This window comes from Alosa sapidissima, chromosome 13 (assembly GCF_018492685.1).
Source record: "Alosa sapidissima isolate fAloSap1 chromosome 13, fAloSap1.pri, whole genome shotgun sequence".
In the NCBI taxonomy this organism is placed as follows: domain Eukaryota; kingdom Metazoa; phylum Chordata; class Actinopteri; order Clupeiformes; family Clupeidae; genus Alosa; species Alosa sapidissima.
In genome coordinates this window covers 8,835,546-8,854,794 of record NC_055969.1, presented here as the reverse complement: position 1 = coordinate 8,854,794, position 19,249 = coordinate 8,835,546, and the positions used below count along the sequence as shown (strand labels likewise).

At 47.0% G+C, this 19,249-nt stretch overlaps 1 protein-coding gene across 2 annotated transcripts; it reads right to left on the bottom strand.

Moving 5' to 3' along the window:
- Positions 1 to 3,402: 3,402 nt before the first annotated feature.
- On the bottom strand, positions 3,403 to 10,386 carry gtf3c4 (general transcription factor IIIC, polypeptide 4). 2 transcript variants are annotated; one of them, XM_042060068.1, is made up of 6 exons: positions 10,055 to 10,386; positions 8,521 to 9,711; positions 7,615 to 8,202; positions 5,604 to 5,734; positions 4,547 to 4,635; positions 3,403 to 3,696 (listed from the first exon to the last, which is right to left on the bottom strand). In XM_042060068.1, exons 1-6 carry the CDS (start codon positions 10,358 to 10,360, stop codon positions 3,632 to 3,634), a joined length of 2,370 nt encoding a protein of 789 aa, XP_041916002.1. In that variant the 5' UTR covers positions 10,361 to 10,386; the 3' UTR covers positions 3,403 to 3,631. The 2 variants fall into 2 exon arrangements, with proteins under 2 accessions (XP_041916002.1, XP_041916003.1); XM_042060069.1 differs by lacking the exons at positions 3,403 to 3,696; positions 4,547 to 4,635; positions 5,604 to 5,734 and adding an exon at positions 6,990 to 7,431 and having other exon boundaries at positions 7,529 to 8,202.
- Between the last annotated feature and the right edge of the window lie 8,863 nt (positions 10,387 to 19,249).

Sequence of the window (19,249 nt, the reverse complement as noted above, 5' to 3'; positions counted from 1 at the left end):
AGGGGTTAATTAACATGGTTCTAAACAACAGCCGTGGCTCTGGCCTTTGTGTGGCCTAGCATTAGTTCCACTCCACTGCGCCCATACTGCCAGAAACAAGCAGTGAGACGCACTATTGACATCTCACCCACTCTCCCTCTCTCCACACACACGCACACACACACACACACGGGAGTCATGGGTCAGCAGTCGAGTCCCCTTGGGCCGTTGTTCTGGGTAAAGGGCCATGTTAACAGTCTGATTTAAAAATCCCTGTTAAAGCAGGAGGCTGCAAGACAAGTCCCAGACTGGCTTAATTACTGATGACAAGTTTGAGGCGACGCTCCTTTGCTGAATACTTTAACACCGCAGAGGAAACGTGCGTTCTCGGGGGGGGTAGCTGACGAGCGAGCGAGTGTCTGTGTGTGTATGAGTGCAAGTGTGTCCCCTCTTGACACCCATCATATACATGCTGTTTATTATTGATGTCAGCCGACATCTTTTCTTAATTTGTCTCACTTCTCTTGGATGGAGATGATTCAGAAACAGAAAGTAATAAATCACTTTTGGTGAGATAAGATATTGGCATGCGTTCAATGTATGTATAAAATACATAGAGGCTAATGAGCCTGCCTACAATTTCACTCTCACCCCCCCCCCCCCCCCACACACACACACAATTTATTCATATTTTGTTTTCTGAATAAAACTGTGAATCAAATTAGTCTGCTAGAGGAGAGTTTGAAAGAAATGTTCAGAAAAACAGCATAATATACAGTATATGACAGAAAATGTGTTTAAAAATTTCAGAATTTCATGTACAGTGAAGCAGACATATTTTTATTTTTGCAGTGGCTTTCAGACAGTGGAGGTATTGCAGAGTGCTTTTACACACAGACGTCCCCTTCAGCATAACATAATAACACCCTTAGCTTATCAGAGAAAATGCCACCTATGCTACTGTACCAAGAGTTGGTGAAGCAAATGCAAACTGTTTGTGCTAAAAGAATGTTGCTGCAGATCGCTGGTCAAGCGCTAAGGAAGTTATGACATTTGGTCTCAGGTGGGATGCTGCCACCTGCCACAGAAATGTCAGCAGGCAGAATGGTAAAATATCCATGAAGATAGGTGCCTCGAATTACACTTTTTTTTTCTGTCATTGAGTGATAGACAATTTCCATACGACAGACTCAGACTGTAACTGAGCAAACTGGCCCATGTTGCATAAACAACAACTAACAAGAGTGAACACTGACTAAACAAAAGTGTCTCACAGTATAATTGATGTGAGTGTACCGAAGTGTCTGTTGACATGGTGCGGCCTGACGTGAGAGCCCTCTCGCAGAGACACCGCAAACTTGCCTCGCGTACACTACACTACACTGCATCTTATTGAATATGTTATCAAACGAGGGAAACGCCACTGAATGATATGAAACACAAAAGCTATGAGGGATGGCTGGGAGCCGCGCAGCCCCCTTCTCTCACACAAAGGCCATAAATATTGAATGCAGTGAGAGAAGAGAAATCTCTGTTTGAAGTCTAGAGAGAGCACAGACAAAGAGCAGGAAGAAGAGGGGGGTGGTGGTGATTTGTAATTATGGTAGAAATGGTTCCTGACAGATTATTACACAAAAGGAAGGAGGAGGATCCATCAGAGAGAGAGAGGTAGAGAGAGAGAAAAATCCCAATCACCCCTCCACCATCGTCGGTCTCCACCTATTGCAAAAAGCAACCAAACACAACCGCTGAAATAAGCCTGACAAACAAACAGTTTATCGGGAATTACACGCAGGATTGGGGGGGGGGGGCACTCTAGACAGGGACTCCATTTTGTTTTTCTGTGTCAGAAACAGAATATGGAATGAGTCTCTCTGCCGTGCAGGAGCCTAGTGGGTGTCACTCCAATGGGAGGTTAATTACATTTGACGACATCCTTGTGTTCTCTTTTGTGACATCGAAGTAATCATCAGCAGTAAGACAGAACTGCAGGAGGTTGGTGGGGAGCCACAAGAGAGACAAACGCCTTGATAACCAACCCCAGGCCTCAGACGAGGACCTGAATATTAGGATTACTTTGGAGACACCTAGGCAGCCCCCCCACTATTCCGAATTGGCAATGGATCTCTTGATCAAGGGCCACTCTGCTTAATGCATTCAATAGACCAAACGGCGAGGCAAGCCTGCGTTGATTGGCTCCATCTTACATCAAACGCCTCTCGCTTGGTTGTGAGGGTTTAGTATTACTCGAACGTCAAAACCGGTAATGAAAGCTGAGCAGCCTGTGAACACGGAGGTTAAAACAAGGGAAAAAAAGAGTACGAGTGACTCGTCTCCGCTCTTTAGCCCCTTTTAAAAGTCGGAAGTGGTCAGAGGCAGGCAGTTAGAGGGAACAGGACGACGGCTGTCAGGGAGAGGAGGGAACAGGGGATTGTGGGTAATTATCTGGACGGCCTCATCCGGCAGGGGCCTGTCCTGATCCTCCGACACCCCTCACGTCTCCGAGCGCATAGCCTGGGGGCGAGCTCTCATCAGCGCTCGGGGGGGACGGTGAGGGGATGGAGTGGGGGCGGGTGGGGGGCAGGTTGTGGGGGTGTGACAGCACTGGGGTTATGGGGGTGTGAGAAGCAGTGGGGATAACAACGGACGTGACGGGGAACTGAACGCGCTCACGGTCCCCGGCCAACAGCGAGGCTCCACTAAAGCTTTGATCACTGGACACTGACCCCCATGTAGGTGCTGAAAGGAGAGACAAGGCAATGGCGATACAGAGACAGGACAGGCGATGGAGGGGTGAATTGTTGCGTCGTTGCCAGCAAGCATTTTCCCCCTTTGTCGAAAGGAACAGGGAGGTGGGAGTAAAAAGAAAAGGGTTAATCGTACTTAACGATATGCTCTGTAAAAGCCTCCCTTAATTAAAATTACCATCACATCTGCAACCGCGATCCAGCCCTCATTACTCGGCTGTCTCATTACCCACAAGCCCCCTTGGGGAGGGACCCAATCAGTTAAAAACACACTTCCACTCTCTCCTGCACTCATTCTCCTCATCTATATAAAGTCCTCCTCTGAACTCGCAGAGAGGCGCAGGCAATGACTAGTGCTGCACTGCAATATTTCCTGAGCCAATTAAAGCAGACACGTTTACTAAAACAATGAGGAGTGAGGTGTGTGTGTGTGTGTGTGTGTGTGGCTCTAATGGTTAAGGGGGAAATGCATTCTGTTCCCCTACAGTTTGTCAGGGCAAGAACCAAAACAATAACAAGTCTGATGTTCCTAGAAATATGCCAATACTTTCTGCCAAGCAAAACAGAATATCTAAAAATAATAATAATTATGCACATAATACTGAATAAAATGAACACTTTATGGAAAGGGAGAGTAAAAAAAAAAGTTTACTTCCACTCATGAAAGGCCTAAGTGTAGTTTTTCCAACAGAAAGAATTGTTTATTTATACATATTGTATACATTTACATACACCAACATATATATAAAAACTTTGCAAAATACCAAATGAAATTCACTCTCGTATGCTGATATGACAATTGAAAGGGAAAAAGAGTTCGTATGGCATCTCTTAGCAGCACGGTCCATCCTGATTGGATGCCTCAGGCATAGTGACCTTTACCCCCTTCAGGGGAACGTGGGATCCTACAGTAGGGGGGAGTCACAGAACACACATGGTCCCTGAAGAATCCTCTTGATCCACTCCGGGTCTGCGGAGCACAGGGTCAAAGAAGAGAGGGGAAACCATTAGGTGATGAACAGTGCATATAATACTGTACAGTGTCTGTGATCCCACATGTGCCGTGCGGTGAGAGCCAAGAGGCACGGTCCCATTGGGGTAAATCCTACTGCCAATGCAACGCAGGTCATAGGACAGGCACTGGTCATGGGTTCAGCTCAAGGAGAGGAAAAACACTAAAAAAGTGCCTTGTGTTTCCTTACCTTGTTCACAATGTATACAGTACATTCCAATTTTAGCTTGGTAAAATTACTTTGATGATATAATTTCCACCTCTGGATCACTAAAATGATTGCTAAAAATACATTCTTCTATAGCATAGCACCCCAATTCTATTTTAAAAAGTCTGTCGTCATCACAAGGTGCCAAAGTAATGCATGGCCCCATAAAACTAGGAATACACAACTACTGCATGTGGCTATATGGAAGCAATTTTAGCTTGAGATTAGTGAGATACTAACACCGAGTTTATCATATTGAATCATATTTACTGCTGTAAGAAAGGACAAAGAGCTGTTATGGCATGGCATGGCTTGGCACTCTGACGGGCTCAGTAAGACCTCATTCATACCATAACTGCGAGGGTATAAGGTGAATATAACTTCAGATACAAAATGGAAACATAGCTGCTGAATCCCCTCTAATAAAAATAGAAACTATGATACCTAAAACAATAAAAGAAATATACAGTATTGATTTTTATCCAAATACTTTCGTGCTCTAACAATTCTCCTTTCTTCACAGCATTTGTTGATGGAGATGGTGCAGGTCAGAGCTTCATGCCAACACTGACTGAGGGGAAGGCGAGAGGGGCGGCTTACCCTCTGGCCCTGGCATCCGGGCAATGCTGTCCTGCAGTAAACAGCGCCTGTAGCTCACCGACTGGCATGCCTGGTACGAAAGCATACATCTGGAGGAAGAGATAGAGAGGGTGAAACACACACACACACACACACACACACACACCAGTGGTAGTGGAGGGACATGTTTGGCCCTAGCCACTGATGCACTGCACTTCTGGGATCAACCATAAGAGGCAGCACACACCACCCATCATAGGGTAAAGGTGGGCACTAGAGTCCAACATTGTGAACAGAAATATTGGTACACTTTGGGATTATGGTCCAGACTTTGAGAACATTGAATATTTGGGTTTTGTACTTTTACTGGTCTACTGTCGTCTTGGTCGATCTTAGGCATTTCGCACCTCTAATGCTAGGTGTGTACCTGCACTGAATCTGCATTCGAGATCCAATACCTCAGACCACATTTGTAGGTGGTCTGGAACACGAGTTGATGGTGTGAACAGACATGCGTCATATCTCCTGCATAACATGTGCCATATTAAAGGCACATACTTTACTTCCTTAATATAAAATTCACATAACAACAAAACAGTCAAACATGAGGCATTTTATGTCCAGCAAGCAACAGAGGTAGTTTAAGTAAGGCATAATTGGATGACTCAACGTGGATTAACTTCTGATACCTGAACACCGTGGTGTCCATTAATCTGCTTTTTACTAAAGTTGCTTTTGTTGTGTTACCACCACTTGAGCTGTTACTTTGATGATATAATTTCCACCTCTGGATCACTAAAATGATTGCTAAAAATACATTCTTCTATAGCATAGCACCCCAATTCTATTTTAAAAAGTCTGTAGTCATCACAAGGTGCCAAAGTAATGCATGGCCCCATAAAACTAGGAATACACAACTACTGCATGTGGCTGGAAGCACGGTTAGACTGGGTGATGGATGTGACATGATAGATGAGTAAGAACATACACTTTGAAACAATACAAAAGTATTCAGGTGTTTTTACTCAGTTATGCACTGAAACAAGAAACTTGGAGAAAAAGTCTGGTCAGCCCTTACCTGAGCCACAGGTGGCCATTGGGACACACGGCCTGCCGGCGGTCATTAAAGGGTAGCACATCTTTGCACAGGCTGCAGTACTCCGGAAACGTCTGCTTGTTCATCTTCTTACACACGTGTCCAATAAGGACCTGTGAGGGGTCACAGAAAAGAGACGGGTCAAGAGTTAAAAGGGGCTATGTGTAGAATTCAAGTGGTCAATTCTCTTAAGCCTGCAACGGCACTCTTCCATTTACTGTTTGATTCAACAATGAGGTACAATGTGGTATTATGACAGACTACGGTCTGAAGAATAGATTAATAGAAGTTGGCTGGCTAGCATGCTAATTTTAGTTGAGTCTGAGCAACACATACCATAGGTGTTTTTGACAATATGTCAATATTCTATCCACACTCTGTTGCTATTTCCAGGTCTTTTTAAAGAGAGTTTGGCATTTATTGGTTTACATTTTCAGTGTTTCCCACAGAATTGAATTCTATTTGTGGTGGAAGGTTTGCAGAATTAACTTGAATGCAACAGTTTTTAGGTTATGATGCTAACCAGATTAGCAATTTAGTACAACCCGGAAAATCATTGTGTGGTGGTCACTGTTGATGTTGATTGTGGTGGGCCGTCACAAATAAGTCAATGTATGGGAAACACTGCATTCTTGTTTGCATTTTGTGTCTGTTATCCACTATTTTACAACAGAAATAGAACGCTACCAGACAACTGTGTGTCTGTGCTCTACATATTAAAACACACTGACCTCAAGCTGACATTTTCCACAAGCTGACTTTCTCATTTCAAGCAGACCTTTGCATCTTCAAGGTTGAGAAATAAGAGAGCTAGGCTATCACTACCCTGAAAGTGTAATGGCTATATTAAGTACTTAACATATCCTTATATCTTAATGCCATCATATCAATGCATCTTTAAGGTAGCCTTCTGAGACCATCCTGATCTCGCGAGCTTCAGGTTTTCACTCGCAGATCAGTCTGGCAACTTTCAAAATTTGGAGCAGTTCACCAAACGAGCGGCCAATCAGCGTTGGTTTTGAGGCAGGTTTAGGTGTGACGCAATGAACAACATAACGGCATCCACAGATGAGATGAGCATAGCTATCGCTCAAGTTTTATTCAAATTAGAAATTATTCCTGCATAAGCTGTGAAGCTATGAGTCTCAGCCATGCAGCTGGGAGGAATGAACGACACAGACATCCTCCACGGCCGATTCCAGTTCATAATGGAGGAATATACTTTCTTCAGAAGTGTAGGGCCTACCGTGAAAACTTGATGGGAATTGTCGTTGATTAGGTTCATGTCACATACAAATGGTAAGTTAAAAAATGTTAACGTTAGTTACGTTACCTAACTTAATTGTATGTTAAACGAAGGCATTAGAAGAACACTTTGTTCATCTAATTGGTTGATTTGGCCCGTCGATAACCAACATAGGTGGTGATAGACAGATGGTTTATCCAATCAGCTAACCAGTATTTCTGCCCCTTCCCAAAAGTTTTCCAACAGAAAGTTCCCAGATGGACATGCAGAGCAAATGCGAAGCCTCCATCTGGCGGAGTCAGGTTATCTTTAAGGAACACTTAACTCTGGAAACACACGACAATCTGGTATAACCACTTTCACCGGTATCACTCATTTCTTGCATATTATTAATGCAAAAAAAAAACCTGATGCTTCAATGTGAGCTCAATGTGTAAGGACATTTGCTCAGATTCTCCGCTTGATGCTTCTCAGCAACATTTTCCTCTTCTTTGGGTCTAGTTAGGTTAGCAGCAAGGTACAGCTACAGTGTCTTTGTTTGCCTCTGTGTCTTGCATTCCTGAACTACAAAAAACAGAAATGAGCTAACTAACGTTAGAACTAACATTCTAAATAAGGTCCTTAAAAAGATTTTTAAAAATGTTTTATTACAACCCCTTACATGACTAAAAGAAGTATCCAAGAAGTTTGCCTCTCTATTTCTGTGAACCTCTTCAGGTCATTAGACTTGAGCCATCGTGTCCTCACCTTAGCCGCCCTGTCCTCGCAGCTGTTGTCGCTGGCGAGGAAGTCGCACACCCCCCGCGTGGGGATGCTGGTGTTCTCCGTGATCCAGGTGTGCAGGTACACCTCTCCCAGCACGCGCTTCATGTGCTCGCGTGTCAGGTGCACCTCCACTACCTCCATCCAAGCCAGTACCTCGGTCATCCTGTCCTCCTCGGCTTTGGACTTGTGCTCTGCGTTCTGCCCTTCCCTGTCTCCCTCTCCATCCCCCTGGGCCTGGCTCTCCTCGTCCCCCTCCCCCTCGTCCTCCCCCAGCATAGGGGCTTTGGGGTCCTCGTGGCTGGGCCTCCAGCGCGACTCAGTGGGCGACTTCTGCAGCGACTGGTAGAAAACCCGGCACAGGAAGAGCTTGAGTCTCCACAGGTAGGGGGTGCCCGCGCTGTGCACCTTCTCGTCCAGCTCGTCCATGAGGAGTGACGGAATGCACTTGTCCCGAAGCACCTTCCACCGCAGTAGGTCCAGCAGATCGGCTTGCCGGAAGAGGTTCTGTACGCCCGACTCCAGCAGCTCAGTGGCCGCATCCTCAGGCGTCTTCAGCGTCACAAACTGGACCTAGAGTTGAAGACCAAACACTTGGTTTATTTATCGGACCTTGCAAGTGGAATATCAATAGGCTTGTAACAGACTATATCTGCCATAGTCACCACTGAAAGTTGGGTCAAGGGAGGGAGGGGTTTTTGAGGGAACACTCACCTAACACCTTTCAGTTGGTTGTTTACTTTATTGTGTAAACAGCTATTTATTTAGCTGCTGACTTGCCCAAGACCAAGATTAGATCTAAACCATCAAGGCAGCACCTTATTTATTGTAAGTGGTAAATAAAATACGCAGGCCATACATTAGGCCATAAAGCCATAAAAATCACATTACCTGATAGTGGCGTTCAACTGGGTGCAGGCCGTTGGTCATGCCCTCTGTGGTGACCACGGCCATGTAAGCACCATACGGGCTTACACTAATACCGTGCAGGCGTTTTCCGACCACACCCTCAGGCAGGGGCACATCCTCCTGCTTGAAGAGCACAGCAGCGTCTGTGAAAATGGGGGTGAGTTTCTTTACGTGGCCGTCCAGCGCGCAGGTGTACACCGAGCCACCATGGTGGCCAGCGCTGAGCGAGGTGATGGGGGTGGCGTGCAGACCGGTCACGTGCGAATGGTGCACATTCAGGCCAGCCTTGGTGATCAGCAGCAGGCACCAGAAGAGGTAGGAGCCGCGCGCCGCCACCACCAGGCTGCAGTTGCACTTGTGCAGCGGGTGAAAGAGAGTGACACAGCGGATCTGGTGCACGGGGATGCGGTCCGACTCGGGCCACAGCACCACGGGCTGCCGCAGCGTGAAGTAGCCCTTGACGGCGCGCAAGTTGACCGGCAGGATCTTGACGGGCCCGGAGCCGCTTCCCACGATCAGGCCGCTCATGCGCCGCCCGCCGTGCTCGTACTCCCACCATGCCAGCACGCTGGGAGAGGCCATGCCCGATTGGATGGTGTTGCAGGAGATCACTGCGTCCTCGCCCTGCAGCGGCAGGCTGAACTGCCACACCACCAGGTCGCCGTTCTCCATCAGCACAGCCAGCAGCACTGTCTCTATTTCCTGGCACTTGTTGTTGGTCTGCACCTGCTGCCTGGTGCACATGTTCGACCACTCCATACGCACGGGCGTCTGCATACGATACCGCCGGCGCAGCTCCTCCGGGTCAGTCAGAGGAGCAGGAGTGGCCGACGTAGAGGACGAGGAAGAGGATGAGCCATCGTGCGAAACAGAAGAGTAGTCACGGGACGCTAGCATTTCACCATATAGCTTGGTTAGGTCCACCTCCTGAGTCCACTGCAGGCGTTTTCGGCTGCTGTACACTGTCAGCCGGTTGTCCAGTGTGAGAGTGGCCAACAGGCAGCGGCCATTGACGTCACAGCCCAGAGGTGACCAGCTGGTGTACTTCACACCCCGTGGTGCACCCGTCTGGGGGTTCATCACTTTGTCAATCATGAAGGTCTGTGTCACAGTTGGGTCACTTGATGTTGCCAAGTCATTTTTCACTTTTAAGACTTCTTCCTCTGGGCCCACCTGTTGAAACAACGTTGGGTAAAGGTAGATTGCTGCAAGGACTGCTTAACCAAGAACAAATGCCTTTTCCTCCTTTAACATTGGGCTACTATTAGACTTTGATGAGGCATAGATAACACTAAAATAAACTTTGCACATAAATACAACATGTAAAACGCTGCGTATTCCGAATATTAACGTTATCATAATGTTTAAAACATCATAAACACGCGAGACTTCGCGTTACACAAATAAAATCGCTAAGCTAGCTAGCAAATTGTTTTGATACTAATAGAGGACAACCATGTGAGAGCGATGTGCGACTATGACCACAGGACACAAATGGGAGTCAGTATTAAGTTACCTTAAACTCGTAAGGAGACTCCGGTACGGGAATTAGTGTTCGATGTAAAATCAAGTTCTGGTTATGAACATTAACATCACACACGAGTTCCACAACAGAGATGCTGGTGGAGGTAGAAGCTGCAAGTCTGTGGTCCTCAGACCACGAGAGGGGCTCCACACCACTGATCGGACTCAGTAATTTTAACTCGGGTTCTCTCTTGACGATCGGTCCCTGTGCTGCCCAGGTATCGGTCTCCTGTTCTGGTTCAGAAGCAGGTTCGTCGCCAACCCCATCTGGGGCACAAGTTGGGCTAGAAGCCGCCATTTTCCAAATGAAAAATAAAGATCCGTCTCCAGGAAATTACGACGGCAAAAGAGGAGGGACAAATACAGCGCGTTTCGCGGTTGCCAAATAAAAACGAAATCCTCTATATCCCAGACACAACCCAACAGCCTAATAGGAGTTCATTGTTAAAGCCTGACAGTGAAAATTGGAAGTTGAGTTTTCATAGCATTATGGTGGCTTGTACTTTGTAGTGTTTCCCATTATTATGTTCATTTATTATTATAATTTAAAAAGATGCAATTGATGTGATGTGATTCTGACTAGAGAGAATATGACCTAGCCTGGTCTAATAGAAAAATAACAGCAAAAAAAAAAAAACTCTTGCAATAAATAGGAATCTCTCCAGTAAATACAATACTAGTAAATGGCTTTCAATCTGACAAAGGACAGACAAATATTGGATTGATAGTTTAGTAAAGGATCATTTATCAGCATCTTCTCTCCTGGTGCCATTTTACAAAGTGTCACACCAGCTGAGTGGTGGAGTGGTCATCAATTGTTGTGATCTCCATCAAGCTCTCTGCTGCTTCTCTAAGGCCAATGTGACAGGCAGCAGAGTGACATGTAAGATAGGCTAATGCCTGCCCAGAATGACCACGGGTCATGCAAGCCGAATTTTGCTGGATTGTACCGCTGCAATGCTACCACTGCCATTCGTAGGCGCAGCAAGGAGAGAGGAAAGCGGTGATGTCAACAGGAATTTACCATCCTAGAGTATTTTGTCCTGAAACAAATTGTTACAAATCTGTGATACAAATATTATAATAGTAGCATGCACATTGCAGTGTCTCCCGTTTCTGTCATTTGTTTCAATAATCAGATGAATAAGTAAAGGGGAACCTGGGTGTATTTCAATCTTAATGAAGCATGTAGCAGATGAATATTTCAGAGCCCTGCTGCGCGTCTTTTTGTGGGTTTTGACTCGCGTTGATCTCGGTGAGACGTGTAGAGGGGACTGTGGGATTAAACATTCATTAAAGCCTGTCTCTTAGATTCGACCCCTGCCTGTGAGCTCTGAGCTTCGGGGCAATCCTGGTCCTGCAGGACCTCAGAGTCTGTTGGGTCAGATCGTGTTCCAGAGCCAGTGGGTTGAAGTAGCCAGCATGTTCAAGTCAGGTTGATTTCCTCTCAGGCAGATTTAGTGCAGAGATTGGATGCTTTGGGCTCGGAATGAATTTTACAGGATGAGCCACAGCATGTGTTTGTTTTTAAAGCTATTTATTTTCATTTCTGACCAGTTTTCAGCTGTTTTTCTGCCGTATTAGAGTGAATGAGTGAGGCTAATCTTGGCATGTGTAAATAGCGTGTGTAGAATTACTGTCTGGATGCATTATTATTTTTGCACGCTTTGTGTGTGTAGCCTCGGCGGGACTCGCTCTGCGTGTTCCTTGGTTCATGTTCCTGGGGGAGATTTTGACGCATGGCTCATCAGGCGGGTGTTAATCATTCAGAAGCACAGTCAGACACACACACAACACACACACACACACACTCCCACACACACACACACACACACACACTCCCCTCCCGGGACAGCTGCTGCAGTACGTTACCCAAAACACGCAATCAGTGATATAATCATGATGATGATAATGAAATGCATTTAGAGCACAGCAGCCCACAGCAGTCTCTTTTCTTTCCCCCTCCGCTCCCCACCTCCTTCGGGGTTATGGGTGAGAGACGTGGGCACAGGCGGAGATGCCAAGCAGCCGATTGCCCGTCATTTCCCTCACCACTCCCTCCCCTCACCTCCTTTCCCCCCAACATATAAACTACCTTCCCCCTGTCCTCTGGTTCCCCTGTAAAGCTGTTCATCAGAGATTAGGCGGCAGGATTGAGGGGGGTGTCCCACATGTGACCGCCACTTGTACTCACGTTCCCTCACAGCTGCAGCGCCTTCTTACCTGACAGGTGCTGCTCTCCATGGCAGCCTGATGGAGGACAGGGTGATCCGGGCGCCCTCCTCTGGGACGCTGTACCCCGGAGTCCGCAGCCTGGCCCAGTGCTTGGGCTAAAGCCGCCCCCGACTAGTGGGCAGGCGAGTGCTGGCCAGCATGATGCCCCACGCTCAGGAGAATATTTTTAGAACCTGTTCCACACTGTCTTCTTTACACATGGTTGAGTTTGGATCTGACAAAATCTAGGTGACATGTCATCCTGTCTGTCATTTGTGTACAGTTTGGTGGTATTTAAAAATATGGGTGACAGTGTGATCTCTTCACAAAGCATGCAGCATTAAGTCAACTTACTTACTACAGTAGTAATGTACAATGTCTTACTTTTTAAATTGAAATTAACTTGATCAAAAAGGATTTGCATTTTTTTCTCCATACCAATACAGACTGGAATTTGACATCAGAAGGGTATTTTTTAATTTTTAAATTCCAGTATATTTTAGATTATTTCTACACACAAACACACATGCAGCCACAGTATTTCATTCGTATTAATTGGAGCATATTGCTACTTTAGTGTTATATTACATGTTCTTATTTACTCAAATGTTAGTGTACTTTCCTGTTCCACATAATTGCTGTAGATAAATAATTCATATCGTCAGATGCTGCCAAAGAATAGCATGTAATTACGTATACAGTCAGTACTGGGGTCACAATAATTTACTGAAGTGCACCAAGTAAGTGTAACTATTTGCAAGAGTAAGTGCTTGCATTCTTCATCCGAGTGGCTCATAATGAAAATTAACACAAATGCAACCCAAGAGAAAATGATCAATCCTATTGATGCACTGTGATATCATTTTTCATTATCTGCGATAATTAATTTAAAAAAAGGCTTCAGGTCCTATGGTAAGGACAGCCATAGATACATAATTACATTGTCCTGTGAGACACAGCACTGTCCATGCACACACACACACACACAGACACACACACACACACACAGACAGACACACACACACACACACACACACTCTGAGAGACTCTGACTCACTGGGAGTCTCTGTTCCCATTTAGTGGATGGTTAAGGTGTAGAATTCTCTCCTGTTAGGGTTAGGTTTTACACATTAGCTTATTCCTCACCTTACACCTACAGTTCCACTCACGCTAACACATGCACACATACACATTCTCTGCTTACACCACAGCCTTGGTCATGGTCTTGACCTGCTTTGTCACTCATTCTGATTCACATTCCACATGTGCCTGCAAATGACTGAAATAGTGCTTCTCTTTAGAAAAATTGTACTGAATGTAATGAAATTGTGAGGCCTATTTCTGAGGAAGGAGGAAAGAGGAAATAGTTAGAAGACATTTATTTATGTAATTTATTTATGTAACAGCTTAATGAATGTAGTTAATTAAATTCTCAAACAGTTCGAACAGGTTTTTTTTTTTACACTGAATCATACCGAGATAGGGGACTTCCACTCTTGACGTGTGCGTGAGAGTGTGTGTGCATGTGTGTGTGTGTGTGTGTGTGTGTCTACGTATGTGTTTCTACTGTATGTGGCTGTGTTGTATTCGTTTTCTTCCTCCGCTGTAGGGGAGCCATGCCCGCCCTGTGCCCTGGGCCTGGCAGCTGGTGGTGGGCAATGGGCAGAGTGTGCCCTGTGGCAGTGCCAGGGGAGGGCACAGAGGGCTGGGGGGCTCAGGCCCACTCTTGCCCCTGCCTCTCTCTGGGTGATGGGGACAAGACCGGACCGCCCATATGGCACTGAAACACACACACACACACACACACACACACACACACACACACAGACATTAGTGTGTGTGTAGAGTTAGATATGAAACTGGACGCTTTCCTACCACCCCATCCAGTGTTATGGATGGGTTTGATGATTGGACACCAGCAGCAGTGACCGGGACAGTGCAGTGGATGTCTTACGTGATTGGACAGCAGTGGCAGTGGCCAGAAAAGTGTGATGGATGGGTTTGGTGATTGGACAGCAGTGGCAGTGGCCGGGACAGTGTAATTGATGTGTTTGGTGATTGGACACCAGAGGCGGGGACAGTATTATGGATGCATTTGGTGATTGGACAACAGCAGCAGTGGCCTGTTAGGCAGAAAGCCGTCTCAGCTCTGGGCAGCATTGGAAAGTTCATTTTAGCCATTCCCAAGCTCTCCCCTTGACAAGTGTTAAGTAGGCCACTAAGGTGATAATTACTGTCACAGCAACACTGCTGCTATCATGTTTTATAATGTATTACTGCAGGAGAAATTGTGGACGGAGTCCAGCGTTTGATGGAGAATTTCCTCATCTCTCGCACTCGAATCAAGTTTCCCATTTCCGCTCAGAGGATGACCTACTCATCATCTATGTTCCATTAACAAGAGTTATAATCAACAAGTGACCCACAACACACCCTGGTCAGTCTGACCTTCCTTGTTCACTTGAGGGCTGAATTGGCCAGTATCTGGTGATTAGTCCTTTCTACTGTGCATTCAGGTGGAAACCACTCCCCACATACAGACACACACACACACACACACACACACACACACACACACACAACACAAACACAAACTCATGCCGTCAGACAACAACAGGGAGAAAGGACGCCCTTCAGCTGGAGGTGAAGGAAAACTTCCTTTGCCAGCTTCCATTAGAGCCTCCCCAAGAGTGTGTGCATGTGTGTGTGTGTGTGTGGATCCAGGCCTGGGCGAACGAGCGCAATGGGCATCTGAAAAGGGGCAAGAGCGCATCCACCACCACCACCCTGGCACCGACCCCTTGGCTGGCACAGCCCCCGACACGAGCGGTAGTCAGTTGGGCAAAGGTATACAGGCGGCGGGGCATTTTTTGGAAAGAGCCTGCGTTTAATCTCGCGAATGCTGCTTACGGCAGCGGGCTTTCTGTCCTGTTAGGCCCGAGCATCCCTCAGTGCCACACACGCCGATGCAAATGGAACTAAAATTACCCCCATCAGCCTGACATGGGCCATTTGTAATCGCGGACCTATAAAAGGGGGACGAACGCCAGAGGAAGTAATTATGAGAAAGTCAGCAGAAAAAGCGCAGTTCAAGTAGATCCTGTCCTATTTTTCTTTCCCTCTCGACCCTCCTCTTGCACTCTGAAGTGCTCCCTCATAAAGCTAAAAAGCCAGACTGATAAACAGGTCACTCATATTCTCTCCTCTCTCTCTCTCTTCTTCTCATTTTTTCTCTCCCTCTCTTTCTCTCCTCTCTCTCCCTCTATCTACCACCTACATCTCTGGATCTGGAACAAAAGCCAGCACCTCTCCTCTCCACCTCCTCCCTTCCCTGGCTCTTTCCTCTCTCGCCCTCCCTCCTCTCCTGCCTCTCTGTTTTATTGGTGACAGCTGCCGCGAAAACAAACTCTCCGAGCGAGAGAGATGGTGTGTCAGCGGAAGGTCCTTTAGCCCGCTCCGCTAATCTGTCACCCGCGCCGCGCCTTGTTTACTCCGGTTTCCTCCCCGCTCGTCCACTCGTTCGCTGGCTAACCAGCCGACTGGGCTGGCCGCGCCCGGCGCCGCGCGTCTGCCTCGTAATGGCGACAGATGCTGACCCGCGGAAGTGTGAATCTCGCCGATTTCCCCCCGCTGTCAACCTGTAAATTAGAGCTATCGGGAGTAATTAGACCCGATAAAACCCTTCTAGAGTCTCACCCCCACCTCTCCTGCTTTCTCAATCTCTCTCTCTCTCTAACTCACTCTCTTTACCCCATCATGCCCCCTCTCTCTATCTATCGCACATCTCCTCCTCCCATCATTTACCCCTCCCTCCCTTTAGCCATCTCTCTCTCCCTCTCTCTATCACTCTCTCTCTCTCTCCTCCCTCTCTCTCTCTCTCTCTCTCCTTCAGCCTGGCAGTGACACCAGAGTGCAGGATTTAAGAGGCGGAGAGGTTGCTGGCATGTGGGGCTCCTGCCGTTAACCTGTCTGTGACATGGCCTGTTATTGTGCAGCCACCGCAGCCTGACCGCGAGCTCTGGTCCTTAAGGGGACTGAAATACATGCTCAAAAACAATACTGCACTGGGGATTTATCTGTTTGCTGTTTACTCATTTCTCCTTGTCCCTCCTATCCCTCTCTCTTGCCCTCTATTTCTTCTCTTTTGCCCCTCATTGTATGTCTCTGGCTCTGTCAGTGCCCTTGACATAGTCCGGTGTCATTGCTTTTGCTGTCTGGGGAAGATATTGCCCTTCTGTTGCCCATCTTATCGATGTTCTGTTTACTTTTCCATACAATGTTTATATATTAGATGTGCAGATTTAAGGTGGCATTCTTTTCCTAGCAAAACATGAGAATACTGTTAGAAATGGTGGGTGTATGTGGACATAATTTAACATACCGGTAGTTTTACTAACCCTTCAGGATTAAATACTCATCCTTGAACTAATAATCAAAGCATTGAACTTGCTTTTATGGCCGGTCTTAATTGACCTGACCCACTGGACAGCGAGACCTTTGTTTTTGAAGAACTCGGTGATGCCCGTGTGCCAGAGCTGCAGGGCGCTCCAGTCGTCCCTTCTCTCACCCTCCGTCCACTCACAGGCATGGCGCAGCTCGTAAAGGGCATCCGACCCTAGATGGCACTCAGCCCCTTGCCTCTCCATGCTCTGGCATCTGTGTAAAAGCTGGACACACCACGGTGCCCACCTCTGCCAAGCACAGACATTTTAAGAAAAAAAAAACAAGCAAAAGAAGCTAGAAAAGAGGAGAGGAGGGGGGAAAAAGAGTCGCTGCCTCTTTAAGTATCTCACCTAATGCGAAAGGTCACACAGCTAGGTCTTGTCATCCCTCTCCCTTTCTCTCTCTCTCTCTCTCTTTCTTTCTCTCTCTCAAGCCTCCTCCTCCTGTCCTCCCCCACTCCGCCATCCCTCAGTGCCCACTTCCTGGCCCTGGGAGCCAATCGGCTTCCGCCCTCGCCCGCACTGCCACCAATGCGGAGCGGCAATCTGTCACCCGTGCGCGGGGGGGATGCCGCCCCGCTGGCCGCCTTCCGCACACTGCCTTCCGTAATGGCTTCTGGCAGCCACAGAAAGATAAGTAATGGCCGAAAAAAAGCCAGAAAAACAGACGAGGGATAGATAGTTGACGACAGAGATTAAGAGAGAAACAGAGAGAGAGAGAGAGAGAGAGAGAGAGAGAGAGAGAGAGAAAGATGGGGGAGAGAAAGGAATTAGCTTGAAGAATAGGAGGAGAAGGAAGCTAACAAACAAGCAAGAAGGGGGCAAGACCTGCAAGTAAGACCTCAAAATCTCACTTTCAAAACCCATCCTTTATTTTAAACCCTACCCTGCACACACAGACACACAGACACAGACACAGACACAGACACACACACACACACACACACGCACACACACACACACACACCTTCCTCACCTCGGCCTGGCCTCTCCGTGCCACCCTGCTCTGGCCTGGTCGCTTTGTGAGATACTTGGGAGAATAAATGAGTCGTTTTAATCCGCCTGACAGGCTGGCATTGCCCAGCCATGCCCTCCATCTGTACTGGCGTCCAGCGCCGCGCCGGGCCCCAGGCTGTGCCGTGTGCCAACCCAACGCCCCGCTCATCCTGGCTCCGGCTTCAGGGGACAGAAGGGTGAGAGCTCCATGCGGTAGCTACCCCTCCACACCAAAGAGCTATTTATATAAGAAAAGGGATTAACGTCCGCAGGCACTGATGGACTGGAAGAAAGGGGAGAAAGATTGAGAGAAAGGGAGGGATGGAGAGAGAGGGGAGGAGGGAGAGAAAGAAAAGTTGGTGTTTGTTTGCTCCTCTGGCCACATAAGCTTATAGCTCTTTTAGTTTCTCTGGCACTGTGGTCATATTGCAATGTGAAAAACATATACAGCATGTGAAGTCACCCAAGATGACTTTTAAATCTGATTTTTAGAGCCAGGGCTAAAGACCGTTTTGGTGCATAGCACATGAGGGACCTGTTGTTGGCATTGGCCAACTAAGTTATACTTCCCCCTGAATATCCCTCATAACACAACATTTCTGAATATAATTGGGAACATTCATGGTGTGAATGCTTTAGTTTCATCACCTTGGTTACCACTAATTACCACCATTATTTCATATTTTTGGCAAATGTATATGGCTGGACACCACTAAACTGGACACTAAACACTACTACTGGACAACATTAATGATTTTCACACCCCGTTCTTCAGACCACTTAATATGCAGCAACTTGTCTTGGACTCTCAGTCTTGGCTCTGCGCTCCGCTCACTTTGATACAGAGGGATAAAGTAAATCAGTGTGGAAATGAGCTTAATTTACTCTACCAGTTCTACCACTTTGTCACTTCTGTTTCAATGAGATAAACAGTAGGGTCTTGGAATAAGAACATAAAACATAAATGCACAGATGCAAGTACTCTCTCGCTCGCACACACACACACACACAAACACACACACACACACACACTCACACGCACACACGCACACACTCAAACATAAAGAGACCCACAAACACACCCGCTCGTCACAAACACACGCCACCCTGGCCTCACTTCTCTGTATACACAAACACACTGAGCCAGGAAGGACAGACACAAACACACACACATATTCACTTCCACACACATTGGCGAGCGGAGGCGTTAAACCCTCTGCTTCATGTCCTCTCGCTGCTCTGTGGGATTTCTCCACTCCCATGTTGCCCCTGCGAGTGTTTGGCTGCATGCACACTCTCTGAAACTGAGCAGAAATGGGGTCTGAGTGCCCAATTAAGATGCCCTTTCTCACATGCCCACTCTGCCACCCTCTAGCCACTCGTCAGGTGAGAGGTCCCATCTTCTCTCCTTTCATCTACAAATTGCTCTTCTCCATGGTGACTCCCCAGTCTCTCTTTCTGCCCCTCTCTCTCTCTCTCTCTCTCTCTCCACTCTTTCATTCATAGCTTTCTCTAAACTCTTAATGCTCATCTCT